The 16784-nt window shown below is 49.0% G+C and overlaps 1 protein-coding gene across 1 annotated transcript; it reads right to left on the bottom strand.

The window, feature by feature from the left end:
* Positions 1 to 1471: 1471 nt before the first annotated feature.
* LOC144168379 (uncharacterized) lies at positions 1472 to 15368 on the bottom strand. The gene is made up of 2 exons (XM_077697380.1): positions 13620 to 15368; positions 1472 to 1539 (listed from the first exon to the last, which is right to left on the bottom strand). The coding sequence occupies exons 1-2, from the start codon at positions 15085 to 15087 to the stop codon at positions 1472 to 1474; spliced, it is 1536 nt and encodes a 511-aa protein (XP_077553506.1). The 5' UTR covers positions 15088 to 15368.
* Between the last annotated feature and the right edge of the window lie 1416 nt (positions 15369 to 16784).

Genomic DNA, 16784 nt, shown 5'->3' with positions numbered 1-16784 from the left:
CGCCGTCGCGGCCGCATTCGATCAGTCAGGAGGGCGTCTCAATCTCCGGAGTGCGTGTGGGGTCCACTGTGACCGGGACGCGCAGCCAGGACAGATGGCCTGCGCCCGGACGCCCTCACCTGGGCGGCAACTTCTTGCCGAATGGCTGGAGGGGCAGCAGCAGCGCGGCGCTCACCGAGGGCCGCCGGGGCCGCAGCTTCACCGCTGCCGCCGCCCAGGGCAAAATTGGAGCTCCCGGCGCTAGCCGCTCCTCCGGCGGAGGAGGCACCATGCCGGCAACGTCCAACAGCCTGGGCCGGCGGAGCTCCTCCCAAATTGGCGCCTGGCGAAGCTTCAGCGCGGGCTTGGGCGGGAGCTCTCAGAGCCTCGCGAACGCCGCCAGGCACGCCATAAAGAACGGCAGTGAGTTTAAATTCTCGCCGCGTGGCAGCCGCAGCCGCTCAGGAAGCGGCATAGCGCTACCGTCCTCCGCTCTGAAGCAGCAGTACGTCGTTTCTCCGACGCCCCAGTACTCCAAGAAGACGGTGCTCATTACACCTCCGGGCACGCCATCTACGTCCATCGAGTTCGTCTGCACGGTGACTCCGGCGCAACGCGGGGTCCTGGCGCCGAACACTTCTTCGCTCCAAACTGAAATCCGTACCTCCGTCACGACGAAGACCATCGAGATCACACTGCCCTCCCAAACCCGGTCTCCCTCGTCGCTTCCGCTAGTCACTGAGGGGAGCGCGATGATTCTGCGTCCGCAGCGCTGGACTGCATCGACCCGCCGGTTGTCGGTGCCCGATGATTCCGACGCGGCGGCTGTGGCGGCGAGGGCGAAACGAGAAGAGCGACGACGCTCTTCGACGCCTATCGCGAGGCCCTTGACAGCGATGCAGATGGATAAAAGCCACCTCCTCGCAGACGCAGACGAAAAGACGCAGCCCGTAGTCACGCACACCTCGACGGGAGAGTCTGACGAACAGGAAGTGTCAGCCATGCCGACGGCTGATACGTACCGGAAGTCGCTGTCCGAGATCGAGGAATCGGAATCGAGTTCCGCAAGCCCCGCGGTAACGCAGAGATTCGAGAGCCGTGCAGCCAAACACAAGCACTTGTCACCAGTGGGGATGGCGTTAATACTCAAGGACGAGCCTGAGACCGCAGAAGGGGAAAAGGAGCCTGCTGCCGCCACTGCCGCCCACCGAGTGCTGCATCGTCCGCCGCCACAGCAAAAGAAGGAAGAACCGCCTGGTGAGTGCCAACGACCAAACGTGTTCATTGGCACCGTAGTGTCATGCTTTCTTCACTTTGAATTCATCCCTTGTTTACGTGTTCGAGCAGTTTTGCGCAGGTTGGGCTAAATGGTGATTTGAAGTTTCGTTGGAGCGTTCGTAGGTCATCAATACGAAGAGTGGTATTATGCGGAGGTGCGGAGTGTGTAGGCTGGGGCGTAAGTGCTGTCCTGAAATATTGACAGCTCGTAGGTTTAGGCGCAGCCGTCTCTTGCGAAGTCTCTGCGTTCTCCATTTCTCGCCTCAAGCATGGCGTCTCTGGCTGCACGAAATTGCGCGGAAAATTTAACAGATCACTTTGTCGCATAAAGAATTGCCTCGTGTGCCTCGCCAGTGATTACAAGCTATATGTAGCCTTCCTCGACATCGTCTCTCATTAAACCAAACCAAGCCAGTTCTGAGATATTTGAAACAATACATGCATTTAACTGGGACCGCGAACCCGTATAGAAGAAGCGCCAGTTGTACGCAGAAACTACACCACGCGCTGCAGTGAGGGAAGTGCGCTTTCCTGCAACGCGGTGGCGGCGCGCTAAGACGCCATTCAAGTCTTGCGCGCGAGTCTTGCACCAGAATTTTTAACACGGAAGTGTTCTATGCCGGGGTCCACCAAGATCTAACTGACATCATATCCGTCACCGAAATGACATCGCCAAGAATATCGAATGACGCTGCGGGGCCGGGATTCGAACCAAGAGCTCTTTCGCCGCAACGGGAGGTGCGAAACATGCTCCCGACTGCGCTATAGGAACAGACGCGTGAAGACGACGACAAACGCGCCTTATATCCTTCCCTTCAGATGGTGCTGCCGTGCAGGAGAGGCGAAGCGAAGTAGTGCATGATGACGCTAATGAGCGCCGACAGTTGGCGCCTCGATGCCAGCGCCTACGTGAACGGGGGACGCGCAGCGTAACCTGCGGAAAAGCATTTAAGGCAACGACCACGGAATAAGGTCGACGCCGACTTGCGAGTAACACGCTCGTGGCACAGTCCGCTGCTCCTTTCGTTGCAGCGCGCACCGTGTGTTCACCAAACGATTCGCTGACAACCCGTTTGGTTTCGTTCGCACGGACGCTTTGCGAAAGCCTGTGGTTTCAGTCGGATTTATGCAATGCTCCGGCGCGTGCAATCCTGTGTCTAACGATGATGCCTATAATGGTGCCATACCGAAATATAAATAGAGATGTGCAAGTTCATATCGATGCACAATAAGCATTCAACTGCTACTGTGAAGGCAAATCTCACTTTCGTGTTTAACCGGTTACTATGGAAGAGGGATCAACCACATTATCCCCCCTCTGTTCCGTTTTCGTTATAAGGAAACCTATCAAGCTTCGCTGGTCGTCCACCTTCAGAGTCGAATGGTTCATTTCGAAGAAATGGGTCCAATGCTGCGCTTGCGCATTCTAGTTGAGGCCTAACAACCATATTATAAGCAAGGAACTTCACGTGTGAAGGTGCGGCCTTTAATTTTTCACGGCGCAATTCAAGTTTTCTACAGGCTTATACACAAATTTTGTTCGTGACTCTACTAGGGTAGTTGGATACTTGTAACTTCCAGATATTTTCATTCTTCAACCTATTCAGCTAATTTTTTTTGCGACTTGAAGCAACATAGAGTTATCACAGTTCAGCTCTATGGAACATTTTGCGCACAATTCAGAAACGTCATCAAGAATACTTCGAAGGCTCGCTTGGTCGTTTGAGGGAGACATGCATTTGAACAGTGCAAAGTCGTCAGCAAACAACCTTAAATGAGTAGGGACACGAAATTTCAAAAGCTTAGATAACTGTGTAGAAAGCTTCCGTTGTATATGGAGTTACCCGCTCGGAAGTTTAAACTGTAATGGTTCAGTGGAACATATCTTAAATCAATTTTAATCCTTGCGCGCACGGGAAAGCCAATCCGCGCCATCGAGCAAGCTCACGACGTCATCTGCGCTTTGACCCAAACGGTCGACGTCAGGGCTTCCGTGACGTATCGAAGCGGCGGCGGTGCTGTTGGCGCGCGCTTTTCTGCCTTGGGCATTACGCACGAAGTATATATAGTTGGTCGTGGCATTAGGTCACAGTTTTTGCAACCTACGTCACGCGCGACTGCGGCCGATCGGGCCGTTCTGGCGCGTGCGCGTGCGCCCAGACCGGAATCGGCTGAGGTGCGACGAGAACAGTGACGTCAAGTGCGTCTTCCCGTCACGGCGGTTTCCTCGGTGTTCGCTTCACCGAAACCGAAACTGGCACGAATAAACAGAGCTGCGGAGCTGCGGAGCTGCGTGTGTTGCGTTCGACAGTCTAATGCGCCATTCAATGATTACTGGGCTCGTAGGCAGCTATAGCCGCGAAAAAAAAAAAAGTAACACAAAAATTCCGTGTTAGTACTGCTTTATTACAACCGATCCCGTATCAATAGTCAGTAAAATCATTAGTATAGGTAGTCCCAGTCCGAGCTCGATGCCGTGAGGAACAGCAGTAGTCGTAGGGAGTGCTCTATAAAAAGTTATTTTAACAGGTTACGAAGATATAACTGGGTCTATTCTATTGGCGTTATTGGTAGGCCAATTTTTCGAAGTTTTAAGATCAGTGTGTTGTGGGGAACGCGATAAAATGCTTCACTAAAATCCCACAATCTTAACCAAAATATCGTGGAGTTCGTAAATAGTGTTTACGAGCTGGGTGAGCGTAAATAGGCGCTTTCCAAAACTATGTTGTAAATGCTTTAGAGCGTTGTTAGCTTCCAAGAATAGACAGTGAATTTTGATACGACGTGTTCAGAAATACCACATATACTAGATGTCGGAGAGATAGGGCGATAGTTGCCTGCCAAACGGCGGTCTCCTTCTTAAAAGATTGGCCCGATACAAACCATTCGCCAGTCAACAGGGATTTCGAAATAATTAAAAGCCGAAAAGATGAGTAAGAATATGTCCTATAACCGTTCAGCGTAACGGTGCAAGAAGGCACTGGATATATGTTGTCGAGACCACCGGATGGCCTAATTTTTAGATTAGGTAGCATATTATTAACACCTTCAACGATTATAATGTCGGAGAAGCTATTTGGAAGAGGTATGTTGTACGGTCTAGTTTCTTCGATTCGGGGGTACAATACGTAGGGAAAATGTTGGCTAAAGTGGCTGACATGCTTGTACCAGAGCCGTTAATTGATATATGATCGACTTTTTTAGGCGGATAACCTGGGTAGCGGCAGATCTTATCAGAACAGCTTTAAGGCGAAAGCGTGAGGTGCCCCGCCCCGCGAAAAAGCACCGTCGTTGCTGTCCGTTCAATAAAGTGGTTGCCGCAGTAAAAAAGTAAACAAATGAGCACGTGTGAAGCGGTGGGATTTGAACCCGGGAGCTGCAAGAAAACAGCCCGTTGCTCTACCATAACTGCGCTATGTCTTTTTTTCTTCTACAAATGCGCTCTCTCTTGCTATTCTTTATTAACCACCTTGCCAGCGCATAAAAAGTTGTCGCTGTTGCTTCTTTGTCTGCGGCCCATGGGCACTTGGGGGATTGGCTAGAAATTGGCCGATCCCCCAATCTGGCATAGGGGATTGGCTTTGAGAAGAAATGAGCCCGCTTCGCATATCTCGCGAAACTACGAATTGGAAACGTAAAAGTTGTAAAACTACGCGTGTCGCGTGACACCTGAGCGTGATGGCGCGTGTGTGCCAGAGTTCTGTCGGAAGCAACTCGCGCCGTAAGAGGGAAAGACAAAAGCGAGGAAATAGCCGCATACACTGTAGCAGAATGGAAGGCGGTCGAAGTAAAACTGGCGCGTAAAAGACAAAGAAACGGAAGGAAAAAAACGATCCAAATACGGTGTTGTTAGTGTTGCTAGACTTTCGCCTTCAAAGCATGTGAGCAGAGTTAAGTGTCCCGAGAAAGTTTTTTTATAAAGCTTGGACGAGTGAGGAAAAATATTTCGCCCTAGCATAAAAAAATTACACCATCTTCCCGAGGGGAACCCGGAGGTGATGCGAAGTATCGCAGAGTTCCAATCCAATCCAATCCAATCCAATGCCCCTCGCGAGAGAGTGTTCGCTATCGGAGAGGGAAGGGGGTGAGCGCTGCGCGAGGAGAATGGGGGACGCCGACAACGCCTACAACGCCGGATGGATGCAGGGACAAGGAGAGTGAATGAGATGCGTCGCATCTAAAACTCATCGTGGCACTTATGTGGGCTGACATGCTTTGAAGGAGAAAGCTTGCCGACGCTTATCGATTGCGGGGTTTAACGCGCCCGAGCTTTTGCACCTGGGCTATTAGGTGCACCGTCGTGGAGGGCTGCGGGTTAATTTTGAACACCTGGGGATCTTTAACGTGCGCCGAAGTCCAGAAACACGGGGCTTTCGTTTTAAATGCAGAGCATTTCAGTAACTCACGATGCCACCCGCGTTGTCCCGTCGTAGTCCGCACCGTCGTTGTCCGCACCCCTCCCCCTACACTATATAAAGGAAAATACTATCCGGCGCCAGGTTTCGATCCCTCGACCCTGCGGGCGGAACGCAATGTACATGGTGCTCTACCCACTGCGCCACAAAGCCGACACAGAATGGGTCGCTAGGAACGCGCCTTATATCGTTGACTCATTCAAATTACTGCTGACGAGCGCTCTCTCGTCAGCAGTTGCCACAAGTGCAACAACATTAACGTAACGCAAACTACTTAACGTCGTGCGCCCCCGGAAATGCTCTGCATTTGATCGTGCCCCTCGCGAGGGGGATGTTTGACGCTACCTCTTACAAGACCGAGTGCAACCGCCGAGAACAAGGTCCCACGAGCGGCGCGCGCTGATGATGATGATGATGATGATGATGATGATGCTATTTTGGCTGTACCCTTTGAATCGGGTGGGTGTGCACGCTAGCCAGGACAAACAGAAAGAGAAATGCATGACAAACATAACGACAATAACGCGGCCCGAACGAGACACGAACATATGGCACACCGTGGACTGGTGGCGCCATCTGGCAGCTGCGACGCGAACTACCATCAAGGCAGGCAGAAAACCGAACGCGCGAAATACAAATTTTTTTTAGCCTGTATCAAAAAGGCGGCGATCACGGTCAATACCGAACCCGCGTCCTTCAGCTCAGCAGCTCAACGTCATAGCCACTGAGCCTCATCAGTGGGTCGGCGATATTTATCAACCACTTCTTTACTGCAGCATCGTATTTGTGTCTCTTTCTTCAACTTCGTTTGTGTTTGGACTTAAATTACTTGGGCCAGATTCTTGTCCGCTGCGCCGAGTTTGCGTCTCAATCTTCGGTTCGGCTCTTATAGGATGTGATCTCCTTAACATGGCCTCCGCTGATTGAAGGGGACTCCTGTATGGCATTCATGGACAAATAATTTAACTGTGCTAATCCCATCTTCCCTTCTTCCCCCTCCCCTATTTTTGGCCGCATGTCTTTCCCTGCATTAATACAGGACTACAATTTCAAGGATTTTATTAAACATTTTTCGGTACATACACATCGCACGTAGTTATTAGTACAGAAAGAGGTGCCAAAGTAAAACTGTCGGGGGGACCTCCTCTTAATAAATGCGAAAATATTGTTAAAAAATATGTAGGCAGTCGAGGTAAGGGTCAGTTTATCACGCTAATTGAATATGCAAACACTATAACAAGAAATTATGCAATATTATCTCGGGAAAAAAAGGTTTGAGTACTATAAACTGGGGGAGCACAAAAAGTATTATTCAGAAAAAAAATGTTAGCAACCATGGTCTTAAATTACTGTACAATGAAGAAGCAATATTTTGTACAAGTACTAAAATTTTGTAGTTAGGTGCGGATCAGTGTAACACGTCAGTAAAATATGCAAGCACTAGAACAAGAAATTATACAATATTAGCTCTGGAAAAACAGGTTTAACTACTATACGAGACTTTATTATTCAGAAAGATTGTTAAGCAAAAACGATATTAAACTACTGTTGAATGAACGCATAGAATAAGACAATTTAATTGTTATTGGTAATGAATTCCATAGTCGAATGGCTACGAAAATGGCTGTTTGTTTGCCGTAGTTAGTGTAGACCTTAGGCAGGAGTTGCTAGGTTAAGGCCTTGGGCAAATCTTGTGGGGTTAGTGTTTGTTAGGTGGGAATCTAAGAAGCTACTAATAATTATGCCGTGTGTGCGAGCCCGAAAGATGATAGCACCCAGATTTTGTTGAAAAGCAAGTTTTAAAGCAAGTTGCAAAGCAAGTAGAATCTTCAGACTGGTGTAGATGGGAAGCGCCGATGCGTTGTATGGGCTGAATGTAATTAGGCGAACTGCTTGGTTTTGTAAATGATGGAGACATGACAAATGAGTAGAATATGTATTTCCCCATGACTATAAGCAGTAATTAAGATGACTGTGAACAAATGCATAGTATAGATATATCAGGATATGTTTCTGAAAATAGCTTCGAGATCTAATTAGTACGCGTATGCCACAACCAATTTTTTTGTAAGTTTTTTCACGTGGAGATTAAATTTCAGATGAGTGTCGAGTAGAACTCCGAGGAATGTTACTGTGCGTGACACAGAAATGGCGGTGCGTTCAAAGCAAAGGCTTGGAACTGAAACTGGATGCTTATTAGAGGTATGAAATATTAAATATTTTGTTTTTGTGGGGCTTATTTGGAGTGCGTTTTTATTACACCATTCTGCAATATTTTCGACGTTTTTGTTTAGCCTTGCTGTTAAGGCGTCTAGATTAGGATTACCTGTTAATATTGTTGTGTCATCGGCGTAAAGAATACAAGTTGTGTTATTTAGGCACGTAGGCAAGTCATTAATATACACTAAAAAAAGAAGTGGACCTAAATTTGACCCTTGCGGAACGCCTTGATTTACAGTTATAGGTTAGGAAGTTGCGTCTAAAAGGCGTACCACTTGGGTCCTGTCTGCTAAATAGCTCGGCAAAAGTGTTAGAGGTGGCCCACAAATTCCGAGTGATTCTAATTTAGCAAAAAGAATTTTATGATTAATGGTATCGAAAGCTTTCGTGAAATCAATAAATACCGCTCCAGCCCACTGACCTTTGTCAATGAGCTGTTTAATCTTATCTGTAAATTTTATAAGCGCAAGTTCTGTTGAAAGATTAGTGCGAAAACCAAACTGATAGTTGGTTAGAAGGTTAAAATTTAGCAAAATATGCCATTAGACGATCTGAAATGAGCTTCTCGAATAATTTACTAAAGAACGGAAGAATAGTTATAAGGCGGTAATTAGCTAAAAAATTACGCTCGCCTTTTTTGAAGACTGGAACAATTTTGCCACGCTTAAGTTCAGACGGAAAAACGCCGGTCGCAAATATGTTATTGATTATGCTAGCAAGTACAGCGGACACGTCACGAGAAACTAGCTTTATTTTAAAAGGGTGAATTAGATCTAACCCGGGGCCAGTGTTTTTTAAATTTGAAATTACATTATGGACTTCGTCAGCTGAGGTAGGACGCAGGTAAAAACTATGGGGACATCTAGGGAGGCATGAAACGTTACTAGCCTGTGTTATATTCACTTTAGAAAAGAAAGTGTTAAATGAGTCTGCAATGTCCATAGGATTCGTTAAAGTCTGCATACCACCGTTAATTTCAGTTATAGAGAAGTGCTCGTCACCCAGCTTAAGGAATTCTCTGATTAGTTACCAGTTCTTATGGGTGTTTTACCGTTTTGAAGAATTTTATTTTGGTAGTAGTTCTTTTCAGCTAGCTTCAACGTTGCATCGAGGGTTTGCGAATACTTTTTATCACGAATTTTAAGAGGAATATTGAAGGGCCGAGCTTTTACTTTCTTGTAAAGGTTGTCTCTTTTACGAATGCTGCGTAGGAGACCATTCGTTATCTTTGGGTTACTGGGGGCAGAGTATCGCTTATGGACGGGAGTCAGTGACGTGCATAGATTGATTCTACTATTTTAGAAGAGAATAAGTTGAATGCCGCTTCTGGGCAATATTCCTCCAACACGTCCCTCCAGTCAATAAGCGATATGATTTCGGTAAATTCACTGGAGTCAAACGAGTGCCTTGTTATAAGGTCTGAGGTTTAGATTGGATACGACTTTCGAGCAGTACAAATATAGGGTAATGGTCTGTGATATTAAAGTCGACAATTCCAGGAACTTCAGGGGAAACTAAGTTAGATAAGATGTGGTCAATAAGCATGTGCGCACCATGTGGCACGCACCGAGTAGCTGATTGTGTTAAAGATTATAAACCGTTACCAACGAAGCAGTTATTGTACTCTGAGCATGTGCCATTTGTTACATCAGTGATGTCAATGTTTATGTCACCTACAATAACTATGTTTTTGTTTTCTAGGTTTAATTTGTTTAGATTTGTTCGAGTTCTTTGCAGAAGTCAGTGTAACAGGCGGATGGTGACCGGTAGATCGATGGTGGTGGTGGTGGTGAAACTTTATTTCCAAAAAGGGTCCTGAAGGACACCTGACCGGTGTCAAGGTGTAGAGGGCATCTCCCACGTCGGGACGGGGAGCCCGAGACTCTCCGCCGCTACGCGGGCCTTCTGGACAGCCCAGAGTTGATCGTTAAGTTCACTGCTCCTGAGAGCACTGTCCCACTTGACCTTATCCTCCAGATAGGAGGCTTGCGTAGCACAACCACACAACATATGACCCAAGTTCACACGCCCATCACACTTTGAACACGATGCAGTTCCGTCGTAGTCCGAGTCGATGTGGCTCATCCTCCAAGGATTGGCGTATGAGTCCGTTTGTAACATGCGGAGAGTGACTGACTGCGCCCTGTTGAGTCCTTTGTGTGGGAGCGCAAATTCCCGTCGATTTAAGTAGAAGTGCTTGGTGAGCTCGTTGTAGGTCTGAAGTTGATCCTTGAAAGCCCTTTGTGGAGACGGGGGTGGTTGGGAGGGTGCGCGGCTGCTGAGTCCTCGCGCCGCCTCGTGTGCGGATTCATTGAAGTTCCGCTGTCCTCCCCCGAGGTCGCCCATGTGGGCTGGAAACCAGACTATCGAATGATTACTAATGTGTCTATCTTCCAATAACTTGGAGACTTTGGCATCAACCACTCCCCTGGCGAAGGCTCGAGTGGCCGCCCTAGAGTCACTATAAATGACCTTATGTAGAGGATCAAGCAGAGCAAGTGCAATGGCCATTTGCTCAGCAACCTCCGGATTCTTGGTAAACACGGAAAGTGCGTTGCACATCCGTTCTTGAGCATCAATGACGGCTATCGAAAAGGCCTGTCTTCCATTTATCTGAGCAGCATCTACAAAAGCCGACTCCGTAGGGCTCTCGAGAGCTGCAGCTAGAAGTGCCTTGGCTCGAGACAGTCTCCTTCCTTGATTAAAGACAGGGTGGACGTTTCTGGGGAAAGGACGGACCACGATGGAGTCTCTGATTTCTCTGCTAAGGTGTTTAACACTCTCCTTATTCTGTTCGGTAAAGATGCCCAGAGTGACCAGAATGTCTCTGCCTGCTCTAGTGCCTGACAGTCGACCTACCTGCGCAGTGTGCTGGGCTTCTGCGATTTCTGATAACGTATTGTGAACCCCTAGTTTCAGTAGGAGATCTGTGGATGCATTGATAGGAAGCCCCAAAGCTACCTTAAAAACACGACGAATCATGGTGTCGAGGCGTTTCTCTTCGGTTTTCTTCCAATTGAGCATAGCCGCGACGTAAGAAATGTGGCATAGGACGAAAGCGTGGATAAGCCTGATGGCGCACTCCTCGCTTATACCCCTATTCCTGTTGAGAATGCGTCGAAACATTCGTAACGCGTTTTCAACTTCCCCGGTAATCTTCTGTAACATTAAGTTATTGGAACCGTTTCCTTCGATAATTAAGCCCAGAACTCTGATGGAATTGACCTCCGGAATGCGATTGCCGTGCATGTCAAAAAGCGCAACGTTGGGCCTCCTGTCCTGCTCCCAACCCCTGGGCTTGCGCCCTGGTCTAGATGGGCTATAGAAAAGCAACTCCGACTTCTTTGAGGAGCATTTAAGACCCGCAGGGGCGAGGTATAGCTATGTGGCCCTGACAGCTTTTTGCAATCGAGCCTCCAATTCACCGTCACTTCCCCCAGCACTCCACAGGGTAACATCATCAGCGTAGATGGTGTGTTCAACCCCCTCAATATCGAGAAGTGTTCTAGCTAATTTGGACATGACTAGATTGAACAAAAAGGGAGACAGTACCGAGCCTTGAGGAGTTCCCCTGTCTCCAAGCTCGAGGGGTTCTGATATAATATCTCCAATGCGTAGGGAGGCGGTTCTGCCGCTGAGAAAAGATCGAACGTAAGAAAAGAAACGCTCGCCGAGACTAAGGTCCGATATGGCCTGAAGTATAGCCGTGTGGCGTATATTATCAAAGGCTTTTTCTACATCAAGGCCCAGAATGGCCCTTGTGTCTTGAGTGACCCGATCTAGCAGCTTCTTTTTGATCCGGAGCATAGCTTCCTGGGTCGAAAGACCCGGCCTGAAACCGATCATGGTATACGGGAAAAGCTGGTTATCCTCCGCATAAGCGGATAGCCTGTTAAGCACAACATGCTCCGCAACCTTGCCGAGGCAGGACGTCAGAGAGATCGGTCTGAGGTTTTTAAGTCCGAGAGGCTTGCCCGGCTTAGGAATGAGTATCGTATTAGCATGTTTCCAAGTATCTGGGACGTAGCCCTCTCTCCAGATATTATTGATTTGTCTGGTTAGATAGCTGATGGAATTATCCTCAAGATTGCGAAGAACTCTGTTCGAAATACCATCAGGGCCAGCAGCAGATTTACTGTTAAGCTCCTGAATAGCAAAACGAACTTCTCCCTCCGAAAAATCTCCGTCAAGCGCGTGGTTGGGAGAACCCGTATACACTACTGGCGGAGGGACGAAAGTCTGCGTTTTTATAAGTGGCAAATACTGACCGGCTAGATCTTCCAAGAGCTCGTCATCCTTAGCTTCCTTCCGCGCCTTGTGAATTATTTTGCTCAGTAGCGACCGCTGGGTTGGCTTGGATCTGGAACCTCCCTCATCTAGTAGATGTCTGAGGAGACCCCAGCCTCTCCCTTTGCGAAGTTGGCCGTCTAAGGAATTGCATATCTCATCCCATTGTTGTTTACATAGAACTTTACAGTACTCCTCAATCTCTCTGTTCAGCAGCGCGATCTTTTTCCTAAGTCTCGTGTTCAGTCGTTGGCCTTTCCACCGTGCTAGTATTGATTGCTTAGCCTCAAGGAGATTAGCTAGTCTGTGGTCCATCTTCTCAGTTCCAACATCCGTGAGGATGGTTCTTTCTGACGCGTGAATGTCCAGCCCAAGCTGCTCGATCCAGCTCTCGAGCGGAGGATCTGCCTCATCGGGAGAGGCATCGGGATTAGCCCTCAATTTGCGGAACTTATCCCAATCAATCAGTTTAAACTCCCTCAGCTTCTTACAGACTACCTCGAAGCTGACGACTACAATATAGTGATCGCTGCCGAGGTCAATATCAGTATTCACCCAGCTAGGTTTCTCGATTCCCCGGACAAAAGTTAGGTCCGGCGTCGAGTCCCTGCACGTAGAAGTGCCGCATCTAGTTGGGTGACCCGGGTCTGTAATGAGAGTGAGACTAAGGTCCGAGGCGTGCGTCCATAACCTTTCACCCTTGCCGGTGGAGTAAGGGTATTTCCACGCTTGGTGAGGGGCATTGAAATCCCCACCAACAATCAGAGGAGCGTTACCGGCCAGCCGTGCCACTTTAGTTAGGATGGCCTTAAAGCTCTGCCTCGATTCTTTTGGGCTACTACACAAATTGAGGAGAAATATACTGCTGCTGTTGCCTATGTAATTGTTAGGAATTATCTCCACAGCGATAAATTCTACCTTACAATGCGACGTACGGAGCTCGTGTCGGATATAAGGGATCTTCTTATTTATCAAAATAGCCACACCCCTGCCTTTATCCTCCCGGAGGCTCTCCGCCTTGTATCCCGTGAAAGGGAGGTCAGCCGCAAGAGTCTCCTGAAGCAAAATAACATGTGGTTTCTCAGCTTGTGATCTAATAAACTACTGGAGGGCCGCCTTTTTTGGGTTGAATCCTCGGCAGTTCCATTGCCAGGCTCTAAAGGCTTTAGTTATCGAGGCCATCTTGACCGTGTGGGATTGCGTTATTTAGGTTAGTATTACTGTGGGAAATACCCTGCTCTGCCAAAGGGTTGGGATAGATCTTCACCATAGCTGGAACTACCGTATCATTCAAGTATGCCTCGATCTTTTGCAGCCTAGCCCCGACGCTCTCCTCATTGTGCTCAATACGGGTGAGTCGGTCGTTTATCTGCTTGATACTATCATTAATCGCAGATAGAGCCTCCTTGATTTCCGACTTTGCCTTAAACTGCAACTGACTGGGCGGAGTAAGGGCCCGCTTCTTGGGAGCTGGGCACTCTGCGACCTCGCCCACTGACGGAGCAACCTCCATGGACCTTGGAACTTCGCTATCTGAGGGACGCTCGCCCTCTGACGGAGCAACCTCCATGGACCCCGGAACCCCGCTATCAGAGGGACTCTCAGAGGACTCGGACTTGTTACGAGTAATCTCTCTGCGGAGCTCGATCAATTCGAGAGTGAGCCTCTCTACCACCGCCCTGAGGCTGTTGTTCTCCTTTTCCAGCGATAGAATCCTATCTCTTTCTAGACTACGATTCGCTTGGGTCATTGGCTGATCCGCGCCTTTTTCTTTGCCCTTAACCTTGTTGGCCCACGAGTCTGCGCCACCACCAGCCGCGAAACGCGCCTGCGGCCCTCTGGAGCGGGAGCGACCTCTGCTCCTGCTTGCGTCTCGCTTTTTTGATGACGCACGACGTCGGGACCGAGAGCGGCAGCGCGAGCTAGCTCGCCCCCTGGATTCGGACCTGTCGCTCACCGTCTGCGTCTCTTCCTTGACCATCTGTGCCTTCGCGCGCTCTTGACGTCTAACACGCACCACGTATGGCATCAAGTAGCGTTTCTTGCACGATTTATCCGCTGTCACATGCAAGCCCCCGCACAGCTTGCATTTCGGGTTGCACACATGTGGGTCACTTGGGTTGCGCACGCCGCAGCCCCTACATTCCGAAACACCGGGTGTCGGGCAAACGTCCTTCCGGTGTCCGATCTTTCCGCAAGCGTAGCACACGTCCACTTGTTTCCGATATAAGTAGCAGCGCACTAGAGTAGGTCCATATCTCACAAAGTTCGGTACACGAAGTCCATCGAATACAATAATAACAGATCCGGAGTTCTTGATTCTCTTGACGCCGAGCGCCAACGGGTTACGGTCGTTCAAAATGTTCCTTTCAAGGGTTGCAGGCCCGTCTGCGATGTCCACGTTTCTAATAATCCCCTTGCACGTATCGCTGGGGGCGGTCTCGTAAGCGTTGACTTCGAAGACCTTCCCGGCCACCGTTATGAACTTGATGCGAGCGTACTTGTCCGCATTTTCTCTTAGAGGGGTGCTGGCCACCATAATGTTTTGCGTAATGTTTGGGCAGATTACGTCATGCAGCGTTTGCTCCGAGCTCAAGCTTGCCGCTTCGGTAATCGCCTTACCCACGGTGGGGCCCACTTTCTCCAAATTCAATCCCCCTCTGGGGCGTATCACAATCTTGATGTGCTCCTGAGGCATGGGAGGCATGCGTGAGGCCTTTACCACCCGATTCACGACGCTGGAAAACGGCCGGCGTGCACTCACCTTCTCTTCGCTAGCGTGGCTATCGTGCTGCTCTCGGCTGACTTTTTTTTTCCTTCGGCTGGTGACCTTCTTCCAGCCCGATTCCTTGTCAATATCGTCTTCGGCGATGAAATCGCCTTCCACTTGCATCGAAGCCGCCGCCATGACAGCTGTCGCAGAGTTCGCCGTGCCAGCAGCGAGGGCAGCCACCGGCGCGTCGCCGCGCTAGGCCTGCCGAGCGTTAGGCCTAGCGGTCGCCAGCGTGGCGCTCGGGGAAAAAGTTCAGTACTTCGGTGAAAAGATCACCCACCGGCGAAAACCTGGTATCCACAGAAGCGCTGCAACTTCCGGCGTTGGTTGAAGCCAAAAACACAGCGATAAAAGTAGATTATCCGACCGAAATCGTTCAAACAGTTGGGAGCCGATCTTGTCACGTCTGCACTGGTCGGCGCCCCCTGGCGGTCTCCGGTAGATCGATGCTATGATAGTATTTCTTGTAAATGGAAAGGCAACGCGGTCGAATTCAATCCAGACTGATTCAATTTTTGCTGTGCTAAAACTTATGTCATTGCGAAGTTTTTAAGATAATGCGTTTGAAATTAATATAGCTGAACCGCCATGATGGTCATTCGGGCGGTGGTTAAATTCAGCATTGTAATTCGGCAAATAAAACAGCCTGTCATCACTAGATGATAACCAGGTTTCCGACATGTAAATAACGGAAAAGTTGTGGTTGGAGAGTGTTAAAAAGTCGACAAGATCATCGTAGTGTTTAGGTAGGCTACGGATGTTAAAGTGAATAACGGATATGGGGGATGTGGTTGAATATTTTAGTAGGGTACTATTTAGCTGGTGTACGGTGTAATACATGATCGCATTAGCGACTTTATGCGCGATTGCGTTCATGCAAAGACGGCAAGATCACTGACCCCCGAGATTCGATAGACGTGGCTATCCTTCGTCTTGCGTGCTTTGATTTTGCAGTTTTCGACCCAGAGGAATTGCCACTTTTTCTTTTTTGAGAGCCAATGCTTGCGCGAAGATTCGTTTGTTCTCGGGAGTCTTGACGAAAACCGGCTCGACACGTATTTTCTGACGTGAATCCAATAGAGCCAGCCGTGAGTCGTGCCTTCCTTGCCTTCGCTATGAACTCCGCTTTCTTTGTCTGCAAGCAGAACCGAGCGAGAATGTGCGAACCGTCTTTTGTGGGTATGCGATGAACAATCTCAATATCGGACGCTGTAACAGGGCAGTCAATTTTTTCTCCAATTTTCCCGAGAATTTCTGCGCAATATTCACCCTGCGTCGAGGGTACGCCTTTGATTTCCACATTGTTGATGCGGGAGTACTGTTCCAGCTCTGCGACGAGCCGCGCTAGCTGGTAGTTTTCGCGAGCAAGTTCCTTGTTTTCTTTTATTAGCACAGCTTGCTGTGCTTTCATTGTTTCTACGATGGTGTTGAACATGCTGAAGCTAGATTTCATGCTTTCAACTTCTTTGTGTAATTGAGCAACATCATTCGGGAACTCGGCGTTAGTAACCATGGCGACAACGCAACGCGTTAGAACAGGGCAGCAGCGGAAGCGGCAGTAATGAAAAGCAACCAATTCAAATCCAAGTACTCAAAACAGACCTGCGTACCTAAAATGTCTTGATTAAGTGCTGTCACACCGCCGCAACCACAGCTGCCAAGTGGCAATCCCTCCGATGCGTCGTCCTTTTGTAGCCAGCCGAAAGGTACGATGGGGACTGGTGGCGCTGGCGGTTGTCACGTGTCCAGGCGTTGAAGATCTTCCGCTACGTCAGACCTTGTTCGCCACCCGTGTGGAAACGGCGATAGCTGGTCGCTGTCGAGGTGCGTGG

Source organism: Haemaphysalis longicornis, unplaced genomic scaffold (genome assembly GCF_048455015.1).
Source record: "Haemaphysalis longicornis isolate Haplotype H1 unplaced genomic scaffold, Haemaphysalis longicornis Haplotype H1 scaffold_2, whole genome shotgun sequence".
Taxonomy (NCBI): Eukaryota; Metazoa; Arthropoda; class Arachnida; order Ixodida; family Ixodidae; genus Haemaphysalis; species Haemaphysalis longicornis.
The sequence above is the reverse complement of the archived record's forward strand: the minus strand, read 5'-3'. Positions and strand labels throughout refer to the sequence as shown.